This window comes from Hippocampus zosterae, chromosome 4, assembly GCF_025434085.1.
Source record: "Hippocampus zosterae strain Florida chromosome 4, ASM2543408v3, whole genome shotgun sequence".
Taxonomy (NCBI): Eukaryota; Metazoa; Chordata; class Actinopteri; order Syngnathiformes; family Syngnathidae; genus Hippocampus; species Hippocampus zosterae.
The window spans coordinates 14,938,659-14,956,719 of NC_067454.1; the positions used below are offsets into that span (position 1 = coordinate 14,938,659).

General features: G+C 40.3%; 1 protein-coding gene across 2 annotated transcripts in view; it reads left to right on the forward strand.

Moving 5' to 3' along the window:
* The window catches only part of tcf12 (transcription factor 12), a 68,609-nt gene extending 50,843 nt beyond the window's left edge, over nucleotides 1-17,766 (forward strand). Inside the window, exons 9-21 of one of the 2 annotated variants that reach the window (XM_052063779.1) lie at nucleotides 1-66; nucleotides 322-461; nucleotides 871-1,012; nucleotides 1,103-1,173; nucleotides 2,657-2,801; nucleotides 6,211-6,284; nucleotides 7,609-7,680; nucleotides 8,078-8,269; nucleotides 10,723-10,831; nucleotides 10,927-11,071; nucleotides 12,352-12,581; nucleotides 12,878-13,031; nucleotides 14,381-17,766. The exon at nucleotides 1-66 is cut by the window's left edge and continues 34 nt beyond it. In XM_052063779.1, coding sequence (XP_051919739.1) covers nucleotides 1-66; nucleotides 322-461; nucleotides 871-1,012; nucleotides 1,103-1,173; nucleotides 2,657-2,801; nucleotides 6,211-6,284; nucleotides 7,609-7,680; nucleotides 8,078-8,269; nucleotides 10,723-10,831; nucleotides 10,927-11,071; nucleotides 12,352-12,581; nucleotides 12,878-13,020 — 1,529 coding nt within the window. In that variant the 3' untranslated portion in view covers nucleotides 13,021-13,031; nucleotides 14,381-17,766. The remainder of the gene's footprint in view (nucleotides 67-321; nucleotides 462-870; nucleotides 1,013-1,102; nucleotides 1,174-2,656; nucleotides 2,802-6,210; nucleotides 6,285-7,608; nucleotides 7,681-8,077; nucleotides 8,270-10,722; nucleotides 10,832-10,926; nucleotides 11,072-12,351; nucleotides 12,582-12,877; nucleotides 13,032-14,380) is intronic. The other variant, XM_052063780.1, reaches the window with a different exon arrangement.
* Nucleotides 17,767-18,061: the final 295 nt, after the last annotated feature.

Sequence of the window (18,061 nt, forward strand, 5' to 3'; positions counted from 1 at the left end):
ACAGAGACTCGCCCTCCTACTCTTCTCCTAAGCCCTCCAGCAATATATTTGCAAGCACTTTCTTTGGTAAGTAAGGTTGTATTCCTCTTTGACCTCATCCATATCAGGACCTTTTATACACGTGAAAGATAAATTGGTTGTTTGTTTTACTTTTCTATGATCTCAGTTGCATTGAGACCCAGGATCATGTTTCATTCCCAAGAGTGAAAAATAAAACCCTGCTCGGTGGATAATCCCATGTTGAGGATTTTGGCTCCCGCGGCTTTCTGTTGAGACTAAAAAATGCACCCTAATAAATGCATCCATATATTTTGTCATTAGATGGTACCCACAGTTCATCTGACCCTTGGAACTCAACCAATGGGATTAGTCAGCCTGGCTATGGAGGAATGCTTCCAGGATCTTCATCTCACATGCCACAGTCAGGAAACTACAGCAGTCTGCACTCACATGACCGTCTGGTAAGCCAATCAGCGGGTGACAATCCTCTTCCCAAGTATTTGTGTGCAGTTCGACAATTCGAATTGTGCAATATACTGGCAGGGTGCTTACTAAATTACGGGGAGACCTCGCCGTCAACTTTTGGGTTTTAATTGTATTTTGCTATCACAGCAAAGATATCTATAATTTTCAGATGTAAGCATGCAGATAATATTTTACCCACACATTCAAGCCCCCACAGTATGAAAATGTGCATGTTAAAAATGTTCTCTGGGCATTATCAGTGAGGATGTAACCAAAGCTCTGTGTCACTTTTTGATCTCTTCTTGTCTGCTTAGGCCCGTCCACCCTTTCTTTAACGTTGCTCCACAGATACGAAGGATGAACATGATTTTCCAGAGTTTCAAAGTTGTGTTTTGTGATTTCCAGACCTACCCAGCACACTCCGCTTCCCCAGACGTCAATGCTAGTCTTCCTCCAATGTCCAGCTTCCACAGAAGCAGCACAACCACTTCACCATTTGTCTCTGTCACACATACCCCGTCGGTCAACAATGCAGATGGGGTGCTGGGTAAGTTCTCATGTGCTGCTCTTAATGCAAATACAGGGGCTTGTTTGAACATTCGTCGAGCTCACTCTCTCTTTCTCTGCGCGTTTGAAGCTGCCACAAATCGGGGGAACGCCACTGGAAGCTCACAGACTGGGGATGCACTCGGCAAGGCTTTAGCCTCGGTGAGCTGCAACCACACACCCGTCACGCATTGAACTGGAAGCTTAGTTTGGCTATCCCATCGATTAAAATGATACTGGAATCAGCAGTCTTTCCCTAAATGTAAAATTAATTGTGGGATTGTTTGGTCTCGATAATTTGTTTCAAAGCTGTGCTGTCTAATGTGTCAACATTCCGGTCCACTGTGATTGCCATTCCCCATCTCTGTCTGACACATGTGTAAATTAATGATTAAAAACATTATTAATAGAAGTAGTTCTGTTCATCATTTGCTAATGGCTAAATTTGTATAAAATTCATCTTCAGATACTGTACATTGTTCCAATTTCTGCGTTTTTCCACTATAATGGATTGAACCGTTGTCCTAAATTGCACTTTTCATGAAATAAGACCCACCATTTTTTTTCATACACCTTATTGAAATTTGTGAAATAACACATTTGGATTTCGACAAACATTACAGACATCAGTGAAAAACTGGGAAAAAAAATCTGAATGGAAAATGTGAGTTTAGCCATGGTAATAACAAATTAAGTCTTTTATATTTCTAGACTTAATTCTCTTAGCATGACAAAGCTGGAATGAAATGGACACGGTTGGACAGCGTGGGGTAGGTGCGTGGAGCGGGGGCACTGGGGAGTTTATAACTGCTGTGGCTCAACTCCACGGGCCGCCCTTTGTAGAGTTTTCGTCCACCCCCCAAGCCCCCTTTTAAATTGGCCCTTCTCTGCCTGCGGGAGTGTGACTGATGAAGAGGCGGGGCTTCATTTGTTCCAGTAAAAGGAACCCTGTTTCACTTTGAATGCGGCGTCCTTGGCCATATATTGTTTGGTCAGAAGTCACGGTTATAAGCAACTTGCTTTTGTGAAACTGAGACATGTTTGGGGATTTGTGTTGAGTCTTGTTTGTATTTGACACAGTGATGACCGCATTATTAATCCGTCTTAGTTTTCCACTGAATTGCGTGCCTGAGAGTGTAGGGGAAAAAGAAGAACGCAGTTCTTAGTGCTAGAAAAGCTTTAATAGCCATTCTGTCCATCCATCCCCCCCCCTTTCCCTACATTCTCAGTGCTACACTTGCCTGATACTCCAAGTTGATTGAAAACGTAAAGCCCAAAGATCGTGATTGAATAAGGAGATTATTAATGAGGACATTCTATCTTCTCCAGAGAAGTCAAACGGTTTCCTGCCAGCTCAATTTGATGATTACTATCTATCTGCTGCTTTTTCCTGCTAATTAGTGAGGATCCATTTTGCGGGGCCTTTTCTCAGAGACATGTTCGATTACAGCACAATATCATCTGATTAAAAGGGGAAAATTGGGGAAGTGATTGTGCTTTCATCAAGCATTTTGTCATGTCAAAAAAACGATGATTGCTCACTTTTAATTAAACTAGAGCTAACGTATGGAGCAACATATAATTGATTGTATCCACAGCAATATCGTCTGTGACATCTAATGCCGCATTCTTTCTGCTCTCATAGATTTACTCACCTGACCACACGAGCAGTAGTTTTCCCTCCGACCCGTCCACGCCTGTGGGTTCCCCTTCACCTCTCACAGCCACAGCAGGCGCTGGCTCAGCAGGGACTGTGGTGACGGCTGCTGGCACCCCATCTGGAAGACCAGGTAAAACCCAATTCTTTAAGTATGATGTCATGAACACAGTCTCGAGGCGCATCCTTGGTTGTGACTTCAATTATGGTAACCTTTTAAAGGTTACATATTCACTTCAATGGTACTGCACTTGTGCGCTTCTTTTTCCAAAAATGTCATTGGTTTGCAGTGCATCTGACTGAAAGGCATTCACATTTTAGAATTCCACTTTGTATGTTACCTTTTTTCACTCTTTTTAGGATCTGTGAATTTCTTTCAATAAAATGGCACCATGAAGTGTGTATGTGAAGAACAGACTCATTTGCCTGTTTTGGTTTTGGCAGAGAGACCAATTATTGAGTAGACAGAAATCAAATAAACATTCATTGAGAGGTAGCATACTTGACACCTCCACCCTGCGCTTACTGTACGTCAACTCTTGAAGGACAGCAAACTTGCTCCAAAGCTGCCTGGCCTCCACGTTTCATCTGTCGAAACCCTTGATAGAACATGAAAAACTTGAGGAGTCCCCTCAGAATGTGGTGGCATGCGTGGTAAACCGCTGACTGAAACCTTTTGAGCCTTTGAGTCGCCGCCGTTGAGTGGCCAACAGGAACAAAACATAAATGCAGCCTTAACTCACAAGTTAGCTGTCGATGAGTGCTTAACTTCTTTTAGCTGGGTCTAAAAGTTGCGTGCCATTGAAATATTTGTCAATTCTATTGACCTACAACCAACACACACAGCTTCTCCACACCGAGAAGCTGTGTGGGCACTCGTCACATCTTTTCCTCAGAGCACTCATGCTCATAATTCTATGGCTTGCTGACACGCATCTGCTCAGATCACATTTGTTTATTTATTATTTTCTTTCTTTTGGGGGCTAGTGGGGGGTGGATTGAAATGTTAATGACAAGCCCCGGAACAACAATGGAAATATAAATGAATGAGGCCATGGCTTTTGAGCTGCTTAAGGATTTAAAAAGATTTGTTTGAAGTGGTTTTGAATTACATCGATGAAAAGCTTTTTGTTTAGTTTTTTTTTCTTTTCTTTCTTTTTTTTGACTAAGCAGAACATTGTGTAGCTTGTAAAAAAGTGGCTTGTGGATCACTGTGTAGTTTGTCATACTGATCCTACATTTTTGGATGAAGATTTTACACTTTTATTATCTCCATTACTATTGATTTAACTCTACACCACTATTTTTAGACCATGTATGATGTCATTTAAATGAGTGGCATGAAGCCTTGCAGCCATATTAAGACACGAGAACCACTATTGTGGGGGAAAAAAAGGGGAGACGCCAAGTAGGAAAGCCCAGTGTGTTTTTTTAATGGACAGTTGTTTCAAGTATGGTAATGGACTGGTGACAGCTGTCTTTACCTATGCTCCTCTCATCCTCAGCTGTTGCCCTGCCCTGTGGACAGCTGTTCCTCTAACACATACCCACACACATGCACGCACACACACGCACGCGCACGCACACAGTGAGAGAGAGAGAGAAACAGCAGGGCTGATTGCAGAAACATCTGATGAGTAATGCTCTGTATCTTGGTGCAACCCTAATGATGAATGGTGTTTTAGTTAATGTGCACCACGAGCCAAATTTTGTCTCCATTTTCACAAAACCAGTCTGTTACTAACCTCACAAAATGCGGGAAACCTCTCTGCATTTGACTTTCCAACTCGGATTTAATGCCACTGGCATTCTTTTTGGGGCCACACTTTTGTGTATCCAAATAACAAACATAGGGTGCTGTGTTTTTTCACCCACCGGCAGAGACTGTGTGTGTGTGTGTACTGTATATATATAAATTTATAGCCATCAGGCAGTGGAGGCATGTGAAGTTCATGTCTTGCTCATCTGGCAGCAAGATGGAGCTAAACCCAAGTTCTTTTCATCTTTTTTTTCTCGTGTCTGAAGTCTTTCATGCCGAAGGATGACAGAGAGTTACATATGAAGTGTGACATTCACTGAAACAATTGGAAGGAAAACAAGCTAATTTTTTTGTGCTTGTTTCTTTTGTGGTATGGTTAATTTCAAGTCTTCATTGTGTGGCGCTGTTGTTTGAAGTCCCCTTTATTTCAGAAAGTTTTTTTCTTTATTGTCGGTTGTTATTCCCCATTTTAGTGTAAGCAGGAATAACACATCAGTCTATTTAGAGGTGAAACCAATGCTTCACTTCCTCCATGTGAATCTCCCCTCCAAAAATATATATATCTGAAGTGTCCTGTAACATCATACTTACCATAATCTAAATGAATGACTTGGTTTGGCAATCCTCCACCAGACAGTACAGAACTGGAAAGTGCTCCAGGCATTTCTTGCAAATAACCTGGAAGAGTTGTCAGAGTCTATTATGGTTATGATTGTATGTTCCCTCTCGTTACAATACATATTCATCTTGGTTTAAGGAATAAGGAAAACCAAGATGAAATGAATGAAGTTCATTAAATATGTAGTTGGTGCTTTCTAAATCATATTCAATTGAAAGAACCTAATACTAAAATTCGTAAAATATGATTGAGACATAAAGAAAGACCAGTTCATTGTCACTGTTGGCTAGAAATCGTGTCTGAGTAAGTGGTTAATGTTTTTTGTTTTTTCCCCACAAAATCAATACCATAGCTCTGTCCCCACATTGACTGACTTATTTTTACTCACTATTAACCTATTTAAAGTCTTGAAAACACCTTGAGAAAAAGTCCATGAACTCCTTTGAGCACTTGAACTGAGAAGTGTCATAAATCTCTCTTTTCATGACTCTGCGGGATCAGTGCAGTATTATATCACCTCAAGACTGATCATCTGGGTGTTTTTTTTAAACAATAAGTGAATATAGTTAGGTTATTTGTATTTGAGTAATTTGAGTAAACCTTTTTTTGCTGGTAACTCAAGCAAGTGATGCTTCCCCCCCAGAAAAGTCATGATTTTGGAGATGCTAGCATTCTGCCGAGCAGCAACGTTATGCAAGAGCATCAACTTTTATTGAGCCTTCATACTTGACACATTGCTTTTATTACATACTCAGATTAAGACCATTTGTCAAATGGAAAATGTACATCTAAACTCTCAGATTTGCTTCAGGTGGTTGGAAGGAATGGTATTACAAATCAGATTTGTCATTGCTCATATTATTTTTCTTCCTTGTCGAAACAAGCCAGAGATCCAGGATATGGAAATGGGGGCGTAAGACAAACTCCCGACCAGCTTGCGTGTCAGTATGCTGCTCAGATGTCAGGAAATGATGTAATCTCATCCTTAATGATAAAAATATATCCTGACGCCAGTAAATTGGCATGTCAGTGTGTTATGACGGTTAGCTGTTGTTGGTGTCTGGAGTCAGTGAAGCAAGACGCAGCCATCAGCCATGTTGATATTAAATGGAAGCAGCATCAATTGTCAACTTACCTACAGTGAACCTTTGTCTCTTTGCTTAGGGACCAACCAGTGGCCGCGTCCTAGTGGACAAACCGCTTCTTCTCCAAATTATGAGAACTCACTTCACTCATTGGTAAGCGTTCTTCCTTTCTTCATCCTATATGGATGCTCACTTTGGTTGTGTTATCGTGACAAAGAGATTTCCACAAATGTTTGTGGAGGATTAAGTGGAAGGTCAAGGATAACTGAACAATACCTGTCCCTTAGGACTTGCCATCTGTCTCCTGCTCCAGGATTGACACTTGGGGGGGGAAGGGTTTAGTTCAAGGGGCTGCCAGCAGCTGTATGCAGAGCCCCTTATCCGGGATTCCTTTACTGCCTTGCTGCAGATTTCATTTCACCCGTACACATTGCTTCAATCTATGCAAAATAAAAGAGCAGGTCAGATTTTCCAAGTAGCCAAAGTTATAAATTCCTGTGGAATTTGGAAAGCCCCATGACTTCTAGAATCGGGGCTGAGCAACTGTCTAAACATGCTACTTGAGGAATTCATTCCCGATGAAATGACAAATAGCTAATGGATTGAGACACTCTCGGTCATTTTACAATGAAAGGACTTTGCTGTAAGCCAGCAAGTTTCCACTTGCGCCACATGACTTGGAACTATATATATATATACAGTAGATATAAAGCATATGATGATATACATATTAAGTAAACCACCACATATGTGTGTGTGTTTGTGTGTATATTAAACACACTGTATATATATAAAGCATATGATGCAAAACTTTGTATTAGAGGCATTGCAGCTTTTTCATTCCAGCAGTAGCCAATGAATGTTTACTAGCTTTGGCCTGCCACACACCAAGAAACACGGTGGCTGAACGCAACAGAAATGGACCATCACAATAAATAAATAAATAAATAAAATAAAAATACAGTTGGCTACTCTACGCTGTACACCAAGCGATTCAGCACCACACATCGACTGGCATTGTGCAGTGGAAAAACTCTTTCCCTGTATCGTGTTTTGAGGCTATTTATTTTTATTCAACCACAAAAACATACTGCCATTGTCAAGGATTACCGCAAAGAAAGGAATTGAGGGTGTCATTAAAGCAGTGTGGGGATATTGGCAATGATCGAACATTTTATTTGTATTTATTTATTTGTGAAAGTCCATGTGTGTTTTGGATTGGCTGTTCCATCTGTAATGTTGTAATCTTGCCACACCGTTAACCAGCAATTTTTAATCGCAATGAAACCAGTGGCCCGCCAATGTCATTGTAAGGCACTAAGATAGTACACAACAAAACTTTCATCCTTACAAAGTGATTGGTCAGCAGATGTATATCTGTTTGCAAATGTTTTTCTTCTTAAAGAATAATCTCCCTCTCTCAATGTATTTCTGATCTTTCTTAATCCTCTTCTTATTTTTGGGGGGACTTGGGCAGAAAAACAGAGTTCATCAGCAGTTACATGAGCATCTTCAGGATGCCATGTCTTTCTTAAAGGACGTCTGCGAGGTACTTTAGATTGAGCTGGTAATCTGTAATGTGTTTCATAAATCATCGTCCATTGTTTTGGGTTGCTCTTATGACCTTGACATGCAGTCTTTATTTTTATTTTTTCAATCAGCTTTTGTTGCCATTGTTAAATTATCTTATTAGCTTGCCACAATCTGCTTGAGTGCAGATGTTAATCCACTCCATTCACTTCCACACAAGCAAGTATATGTGTTGATGTTTGGGCTCTTGTGTGCATTTGAATTTTCTTTTATCTTCACTTTTCAAGTCCACGCCATCCAATCAGTGTTTTCAATTTTTGGCCCTAATATGCTTATACTAAGCTGCTCTGTCGTTTTTTTCTCGCTCCTCTCCCTCCCCCTGACCTTCCACGCTACAATCCCTCTGCGCCCCAAAGTCGCGAATGGAGGATCGTCTTGACCGACTGGATGATGCAATCCTTGTTCTGAGGAACCACGCAGTGGGCTCCACTGCCAGTCTACCCAGCGACATCCACAGTCTGCTGGGACAGGCACAAAATGGCCAACTGGCAGCCATTGGAGCAAGTTTCCCTGCCTCAGCGTTGACTCCCGGTCGGACAACAACAATGGTATGAAGACCATTTTCATTTTTCTGTCTCCCTAATTAAGATATTGTGTTTGAAATGCTTCTGGGAAAATAAACTTTTTGTTTTACATCTGACTACTGCCACCTGTTCAGAAATAATTCATCATCATGTGACAAAAGCACATATCCCACACAGAGTTGGTACACTGACATATTTTCCATAAGTGTAATCACAGGATGCTGATTCAACCCCATTTGACTTAACTGCATACACACACTAGAGTGAAACACAAATTTGAAAAATATACTGTATGTGATTTCTTGTCTGAAGTCAAGATATTTTTATTAACTTTCCAATACAAATGAAAGGGAGACAGTGCTGTTTACTGTAGGACATAACCCCCAAATAGCTTCAGCTTTAATAAAATCTCTGCTGTAAAAATGGGAGACTTCAAAATACTTTTTCTCCCCAGCATAATAATGATTATTGTATGTACCACTGAACACAATTTTCTCCTTTACTTTCCTTTATATCCACTTCAGTGATCCAAAATGTTTGCGTAGAATTCAGTTTGTATTTGTTAAATGGGTATCTTCAGGCTGCAAATGACATACGTGAAATAGCAAAATATTGTAAGAGATTGTGTTAAGGGATGTTCATGACTAATATTTCCCATTGTGAATGTTTCTTACAGTTTCAAAATTATTACCATCTAACCACACGGTCCAAACACAATCCTTTGTGCCATTCTCAAGGATCCTAGTTACTTCTACTAGGGATGCATCAAATATGGAACACATACAATTGAGTATTCACCAATGCAAAGTACTGATAGTTGATGAATAAAGACATCTTGTATTGTGGTACGAATGTTTTAGAAAAAAAATCTAACATTGTTGAAAAACACACAGACGCACAAAAAATTGCGGAGCATGGCATCAGCTTTGCTCAAATATAATACAGATGCAGCTTGTCATTCTTGACATTTTAACATCCAACTTGATGTTTAATAATTGTTATCATGCATGTTAAACTTAAGGTAACGCATCACGACTGACATGGCTCCTACTGTACCTGCTTGAAAGGTATTGTAGTATCGCAGCATTTTTGTTGATTACTGAAACGACTATAGTTCAGATGTACAATATCCCCAACTTCTGCCAATATTAAGAACACTGTATTGAGAAACAATAGAAATAATTGGCATCTTCGACAAAATGCAGAATTGGGCATGTCCAAGTTTTTAATACATTGAGACCTTACTGTACTTACTACTATTCTGAATTACTGCAATTGTAGATCATTTCAAGGAGACATCATGTAATTTGGTCTTTTCAAACTGTTTGCCAAACCATACATGAAATGTTTAGGTTCTCAATGAATTTTATTGTGTTTGTTATCGAGCACCATGCTGTGGCAGTAATGTTTAAGCGACTGTGACTGCCAGATAGAACAGGCTGTGTTTGCACTAACACAGGTCTTCCTGTGTGGGGAGAGCTCCCCTCAAACAGGCTCACCAGCCTCGACACAGCCACAGGCTTTTAGTCTGGATGACAGACACCCACCTACCCTCCCTTTTTGTACCCCTTTTCATCGCTTCTTTTTAACAAGCAAGGAAATCTGAATAGTTGGGAACGTGTGTCTGCACCCCGTGCCTCCTCAGCTGTATGATAATCAGGCCCAGCCATGAAAATGGCAGCCTTCTTTTCTTGCCAGAACCCCAGCTTTCCCCTCCTCCTCCTCCTGCGCACAAAGACTTGTTAGGGCACCTGTTGAGAGCACAGCAACGATTAGTGTAGCACTGAAGAAAGGGATGGTTTTGGAGTAAAGGGGGTAACAGAGGCCAACAGTGACAGGGGATTACATAAATAAACATTTGGTGAGGGGGAATGCAGGGAGATACCCTCCAGCCTCAGTGAGACTTTCCCCGTCTTCTCTTGGAAGTAGAAAGAGAACTGAAATAACTTTGGGGGGCATGTGCTGAACATCTGAAAGAATGCGGATTGTGGTTGTACGTACTGGTTGTTGACTATTTGCCACTCATGAATGTGTACATAAGGAAAGTGTTATGTTGCAACCGGGGATTTAGACTACTTTGATGTCTTTTGAAAGTGAACACCAAAGAAATCTAAAAATAGTCTCCTTTTAGACATGAAAAAGAGTCTTAGTTGTGGTTAAAGACAGCCATGAGTAAACTGTGTCTCATACTGTTTGGAATGACTTATTAGATCCCCAAGTTGTCCTGTGATGTACAAAGTTGAAACCATGCCCCCCCCCCCCCAAAGAAATTAATGTGTGTTTAAAAGCAGCATTGATGCGATTCATCACTGAAGCCCTTTTTTCCACAGTATTTTTTTTTTGCAAACCTTGTACCAAGCAGCTTGAAAGTCTTCCAGAAAATCTAACCATTCTTTCTCTCTGTTTGGTCTTGTATTGTTGATTTATTTGCAGAGGATGTCAACTTCCCGTCTTGACATCTCCTGTTTTTGTTACAGGTTTCTTCCCATGCTGACGACACAGCAAGTCTGAACAGCCACGGAGGCCTACCGAGCACTGGCTCCACGTCCAGCACAGAGCTCAACCATCAAATAGAAGCATTCAGAGGTCCGATGGGCCCCATACTTGCTCTTGACTCATTCTATGGCCGATAGGCAGCTCACCTTAACTTACCTTGTTCTCGCCTCCCGCTCCTTTTCCAGGCTTGGCCGGTCAGGTGGCCGCCACCTTGGCGCTGAAAGTGGAGAAGCAAGACAAGGATGACATGAATGACTCGCTCTCAGGCGATGACAAGTCGGATGATGAGAGCGACAGCCTGAAAACACCGCGCGGTGGCACACGCACAAGGTAAGTCCACTTATTTTCGCTGAACAGAAAGTAATAGCTACCTATCTGTAAAAAAAAACAAAAACGGTTATTTAATTTTGAATCGTTTAATGATTCATGTATGAGCTATCCATTCGTTCTATCGATTCCTTCTCTAAACCGTTTATCCTGTTCAGAATCTATCCATCCTCACTTCAGACAAAATGCGTAGTATACCCTGCACTGGTCGCCGGTCAATCACAGAGCTCATGTAGAGACACACAACAATTCACATTCGAATAATCTGTGCTTCAAACTAGCACAGCGCCCCACATGACGCTATCAGCTAATCAAATTACATATTCCCATAGAACAGTTCTTGCCCAGTTTTTCCATATGACTTTGTTACTAAATTTATGAACTTTTTCACACCTAAGGAGGGATTTATTTTTATTCAAAGAATACATTTCAGTTAAATAGTGTTGCTCTAGCGTTGTATACCAAGTGTGAGGTTTTTCTCCCCCTCTCTGTCTCCTCTACTGAGTGATAGAGAGCTGTCGTGGGCGTGCCGTCACCTTTAGCTGTACTCTTTGAGATTAAATCCATCTCTGGTTTCAGTTGAACCACAGCGTTCACGAAAGCGGCTTCGAGATGGGGATGGGTAACAGGTAGTTCGTACAGAGCCACGGTACACTCAGTATTTTGTACTTGCCCCATTGGCAGACAGCAGAGACAGAAAATATGTAAATGAAAAAAACTGAACTAGGAATTTATCTGTATTAAAATATTGCGTATGTGCATGGATTTCATAGCTCAGAGTTTTCATGCAGTTCTTAGCTCCTGGGATATGGCGTGCCATGGATACTATCATGCGGTTTGGCCTCTCTGCAACCTATCAGCAGTTCGTTCGTCAATCAGATGATGATTGATTTTTGTAGCAATGAAGTTAATTTTGATGTCACCATCCAAGTGAAATCTTATATTAGTGTTGTGATGTTCATTAATGAGTCATCCTTTTGAATGGCTCTTTTGGGGTGAAGGATGAGAGTCTTTTTTTGCAGCAAATTTGGGATGGTCTTTGTTAACATTGAAACAATCTGTTTAAATATACAAAATATAAGGCACAAGTGCAGAAAATTACTGTTCTGCAAAGTATGGGGTGGAATTTATGAGTGTTGATTGTGATAACTTTAGCATATCGGAGCAGATGAAAAAGTCCTGGAAAAGTCACACAAAAAATGGGAAATGTCCTGGAAAATATATTTCAAGAAAAGAGTGAAAACCTCACTTCCTTTACAAAAGTGTTTTCATGTACCCGACAGTCTGACCGAGGACGAAGACCTGAACCCTGAGCAGAAAGCGGAGCGAGAGCGGGAGCGGAGAATGGCCAACAACGCCCGGGAACGCTTGCGGGTGCGGGACATCAACGAGGCCTTCAAGGAGCTGGGCCGCATGTGCCAGCTGCACCTGAAGAGCGAGAAGCCTCAGACCAAGCTGCTCATCCTCCATCAGGCTGTGGCGGTCATCCTCAGTTTGGAGCAACAAGTCAGAGGTCTTTACTTGTTGAAATTCACTTGTTCAAATATGAATTCTTGCCTTGTTTAACTTTGACATTAATATTTCTTATTCGTGCAATAACATCAGAAGTATTTATCTAGTCCTTAATCACAAAGGGCTTTTCAAAAAAGTCTCAAAAAATAAGGTCTTTTTCTGCCTTTTGATAATAAATAAACCAAAAGTACTTTTCGGTTGATTTTTTTCCCCCTCCATCTGTGCTGCTCGCCGCGGCTTTGTCCGAAATGAAATCAAATGACATTGTCTTATTCTTTTGACTGTTTGGCCCTATAGAGCGGAATCTAAACCCCAAAGCAGCCTGCCTTAAGAGAAGAGAGGAGGAAAAAGTGTCGGGCGGTTCCGGTGATGGTCAACAAGGTCACACGGGGGTCCACCCAAGCTTGACTGACACATCCAACCCCATGGGCCACCTCTGAGGCCCGGACAGGTACACAAAACTCTGCAGCCAACTCGTCTTTTCATGATCTACTGACAAAATGTCAAGGTCTTTCTCTCATCTCTGTCACCAACAGTCCAAAAGCCAAACTTAGTGTGTTTTATCTCATATAAAACGGAAGCAAAACATAACAACGGCCCTTCACATTGGACAAGCTACAGTAGGACTAGGTAACGTTGGGCCGCTCTGTTTGATAAATCACGAACTGAATCAACAATTGAACATCTTGCCAGTTCATTCCCATGTGATCAAGTTCCTGATTGAATATCTCGAGAGGTGGCGCACGACCAATCAGTTCATAAATGTTTCTGATCTGAAAACACAGATTATGGCGGATAGAGAAAGTGAACACACCCCTATTTGAGATGTGAAACAAATGACTCCAATCATATTTTTGAAGCTTTTGCCACCTTTAATTTATCTATCTATCTATCTATCTATCTATCTATCTATCTATCTATCTATCTATCTATCTATCTATCTATCTATCTGTCTGTCTGTCTGTCTGTCTGTCTGTCTGTCTGTCTGTCTGTCTGTCTGTCTGTCTGTCTGTCTGTCTGTCTGTCTGTCTGTCTGTCTGTCTGTCTGTCTGTCTGTCTGTCTGTCTGTCTGTCTGTCTGTCTGTCTGTCTGTCTGTCTATCTATCTATCTATCTATCTATCTATCTATCTATCTATCTATCTATCTATCTATCTATCTATCTATCTATCTATCTATCTATCTATCTATCTATCTATCTATCTATCTATCTATCTATCTATCTATCTATCTATCTATCTATCTATCTATCTATCTATCTATCTATCTATCTATCTATCTATCTATCTGGCACTTACGGTCACCCAACGCCACCTCGGTCTCACAATATTGTTTGTAGACATACTTGAACTGCGAGTGCGCATCAGAAATTCCTGCTGTTGGGTAGCGCCTTTGGCATTCAGCAGGGATGATTATAGAAGTATCTTTCTATGTAGCTATCTATCTAGCTAGCTATGGCTCGAACTTTCAATCAGTCATATCTACAATGTCCATCTCTTTCGGTCTCTATATACTGTATTTCTCTAGCTTTCTCTGTCTAGCTCTTTACCTCTCTATCACTTCGCTCCGTCTCTCATGCTATCTATCACTATCTACTTACTTTATGAAACTAGCTCTCCAGCTCTCTCTGTCTATCACGCGCTCTATTTCTCTCCGTTTTTCAGTACCAGCCCTTGGGCTATGTGGCCAAAGCATTGAACCGGATGTGTGTGGTCACTCTCTGTATCAACTACAAATTTGTTTCGCATGTTGTTTGATGTCATAGCACCACCTCTTGATACGATTTGTCTCGTCTGTGACAGGTCCCGCACGCAGAACATTTCGTCCCGTCTGAGATGGCGACTTGGCCTCCTTGTGACGGAGGGGGCTCCCCGCTGCGTTTTACGCCACTTTGCGGAGGAGAATAGACCACTAGAAGCCAAAATCACTCAAGACTAACACAATCCAGTCACAAGACTGACAAGGAGCCTGCGCGGCACTCCGTCCGCAAATTTTGCCCCCAAAAAGCGAGAAGAATCTCAAGCACATATCACGCAGATCTGTAAGAAGCGTGTCGCTTCTGAACAATCATACTTCGCAATCTCTTCCAAGTTCAAGTGGAGGTTGCCTCGTGCCTAAACTGAATTGACGAATGCATTGTAACAGCAGCTTTTTTTTTCTTTCTATTTATTACGTCCTTGAGCTCCAAGTGTATGTCTTAAGGGAAAATGTAGACAGTTTTCAGTTTAATCTGTAGTTTGCCAGTGTCGTTACAAAACAAAGCACTCCAGCCTGGCAAGTGAAATAAGGGAAAAAGTGAGATTGGCTATGTTCGAAATCACTCCCTATCCACTATTTGGTACCCTTTCTTGTGAGTTTGCCATTTTGCCATGCTTTGCAAATGTCTCGTGAGCATCAATTATCAACTGTTTCGTGCTTTTAATGTATCCCTTGATGCATCTCGAAATGAGGTGGAAAACAAAATCAAATCGGAGTTGTGTCAGAAAAGTCCCAGGACTTGTGTCACTCAAGCTAGAGTTCAAATCCAAACTATGAGTTTCTGCTTTAGTGTGGCGAGATGAGCAACTGGCACATCTGCTCCCAAAGCCCTGAGCATCGGACAGTTTCTGGCACAGAAGAACAGCACACTGCTGGAGGGAGAAACCTTTCTATCCATACAACCTGGCTCTGTTTGATTCCCCCCCCCCTCCCTCCCAAGCTGAAGGTCGGGTGTGGGGGGAAGTGTTTGTTTTAAAGACGTGGATGAGATCACGATCGCTGCAACGACAAGGCTGCGAAGACTCAAATTAAAATAATTGATGATGGGACAGAGGAAGGTGCGAAAGTGTTTTAGACTCCAAGGTGATTACTTCACAAGGGAAAACTCGTCGTTTGGATTTGGAAAACTATCGTTTTTCAAAAGTCCTGGATCTTTTCTGACACATCTCGTACATCCCATTATGCCTTGTGATGACAGAAAAGCAATTTTTCGTTTCCGGGGTATTGTTTGATTGTTGGCAAGAGGCAAAGTAATGGTGCGAAAATATCTTTAAGAGAGCAACACATCACAACACAAATGGATATAAAGTGCTTTATTTGTATTCATTTTGTAAAATACACAATAAATTCACAAATATGGTCTTATTATAGTTTATTTATTTGTTCAATATTTATTTCTAAAGTTCCACCTGTTACATCTGCTTACATCTGTTGATCCGGGACATTTGCGAATTGGGTTCAAAACAATTTTTCATTTGAATAATGAAAGTAAACTATCGAGTTCACTTTGTTGTTAGTCTAGTAATATCATTGCATGTGTCAACTTACACTTCCAAATTATTTAAAAACTACCGATGTAATGGAAGAATGCCCCCAGAAATCCTGTTTTCCAAAAACGTTAAAAAATGACTTTGGCAACTATCCTATTAGGCTCATGATTAAAAAATAAAATCACAATGCAATGGAACCTTGAGATACAAGTACAATTGTTCTGTGCAGAGGAAAAAGAACACCTGCCTGTGAGTATTGTTATACCGTGTTTGTACATATGTTGCTTGCGCAATTTATGTTCAATTAGCGGTTGTCTAAAGGGATATAACTCATTTCCCATTATGCGTTAGCATTAAGTTAGTGGATTTTTCCGCAAAGTTACAATGTTGACACAAAGGTGAATTAAGTAGAGTTCACTGTCACCACACTATGCTTGTATCATATTTTTTCTCGCAAGTCCAAACCAAAAAAGAATAATAATAATCTGCTTAACAATGGCTGTCTTCAAAAATAAATTAAAAGTCAGGTCACTCGTATCGCAAAGCACCGCTGTATAGTGAGTAGGGAATGAGCGGATGATTCCGAACACAGCCATTCACGTATTGGCCCATTTTTTCTTGATTTTTCCAGAAAACGCATGGAACCAAAAGTTTTTGTTAGTTTCGTTTTGGTAACGTTCTATTCCTCAATGAGAAAAAAAAAACTCAAGTTTGACTGAAAGTTTCCATTTTATTTGACATTGCAATGGCTTTTAAATACTAATAATACAACAAAAATAGCAAATCTTCACATTCCCTGCCTATTTGTAGCGTCTTTACTAAAGGAGATTACTTTAGCCGTAGAGTAGTCGACATACGCACGTGTAATTTGACACTTAACATTTTGTTTCCAATTCCTAGTATTCTTTTTAAACAAATAACGACGACCACTTTTTCGCCTGGAAAAAAGTAGGTATGCATTTTTGTCAAGTCGTTTCTTCCAGCTTCCACTTATATTTTGCTCAGTCCTAATAAAAGAAGCCAGACTTGATATTTCACACTATGCTGAACATATACAGTATATAGATAAAAGAGGTCATTTTGTGGGATTGTAGCACAACAACGAACAAACGAATAGATTTCCCTTTGGCAATGGCTTTATTTATGTTTTGTTGTGCATGTTTTTTTTAAGTGTTTGGGTCTTTATATTCCATTTAGTTGTCTGTATATTGTCTCACAAAGATTCTGTGCAAAAAAAAAAAAAAAAAGGACTTCCATTAGAGTCAAAGTAAAAGTTTACATTCAGAATCGATCATTGAACAGTTTTAGTTTGTCTTTTGCGTATGTGCGTATGTGTATGTGTGTTTCCTTGGTCGGTATGTGGCCTTGTTGCTCATGACAGTATTCACACGTGTGTATTCATGATTTTAGTATACATGTGAGTTCCTGCTCCATTTCCTTCATTTCGTATGTTCCGCTTTGTATTTCTTTACCGAGTTGCTGTATTCCCACATGCTTTTTTTCCTTGTGTAAAATAGAAAAAAGGAAAATCAAAAGCAAAGCGGTTTTAAAAAAATTGGCTTATTTTTCACTGTAGTTAGTCTTTTATACAATAATACTGTAATAATATTTCTTGAATTCTAAATATTACTCTTTCTAGATTTTTGGAAGCAAAGGTTTTGAGTAAAAAGTTTATTACTTTATTTTACTATATTAGGTAGTAAAATGTACATGGTCACTTAACCATAACCTGTTTTGTTATTCCCGGAAATGTCAATGTCCATTCGCAAGTCTCTCGTGGTTGACTGAGAAAAATTTGTGTCAAAACGTCAAACATGTTGTCTGTGCACGTCTGGAAAAGGCGGCAATGAAAATTACAGTTTTCTGTCTTTTTTCAACAGAAAAACATGATGTATATAACATTTATGTTGCAATAAATGTGCCATCTTTTTTAAACTTGAGTTGTTTAGCTGTTTACTTCAACCTGGGCGAACCGCTGTATTGTTCTAAAAATAGAACAAAAATCTCACACACAAAGATTCGCAGGCTGACCTAAAAGCATTCTTGCACCAAAATCTCAACAAAAAAATGGCCAACAACAAAAAAAAAATTCTCACAGTCGCCCATCAAACATACCACCCAAAAAAATTCTAACACCAGAAAACCCAAGATGCACAGAAAACTCTTGCATACAGGAAAACACTCGAACGATCAAAAAACTCACACAAACCCCACAAAACTCACACTCATGCTAAA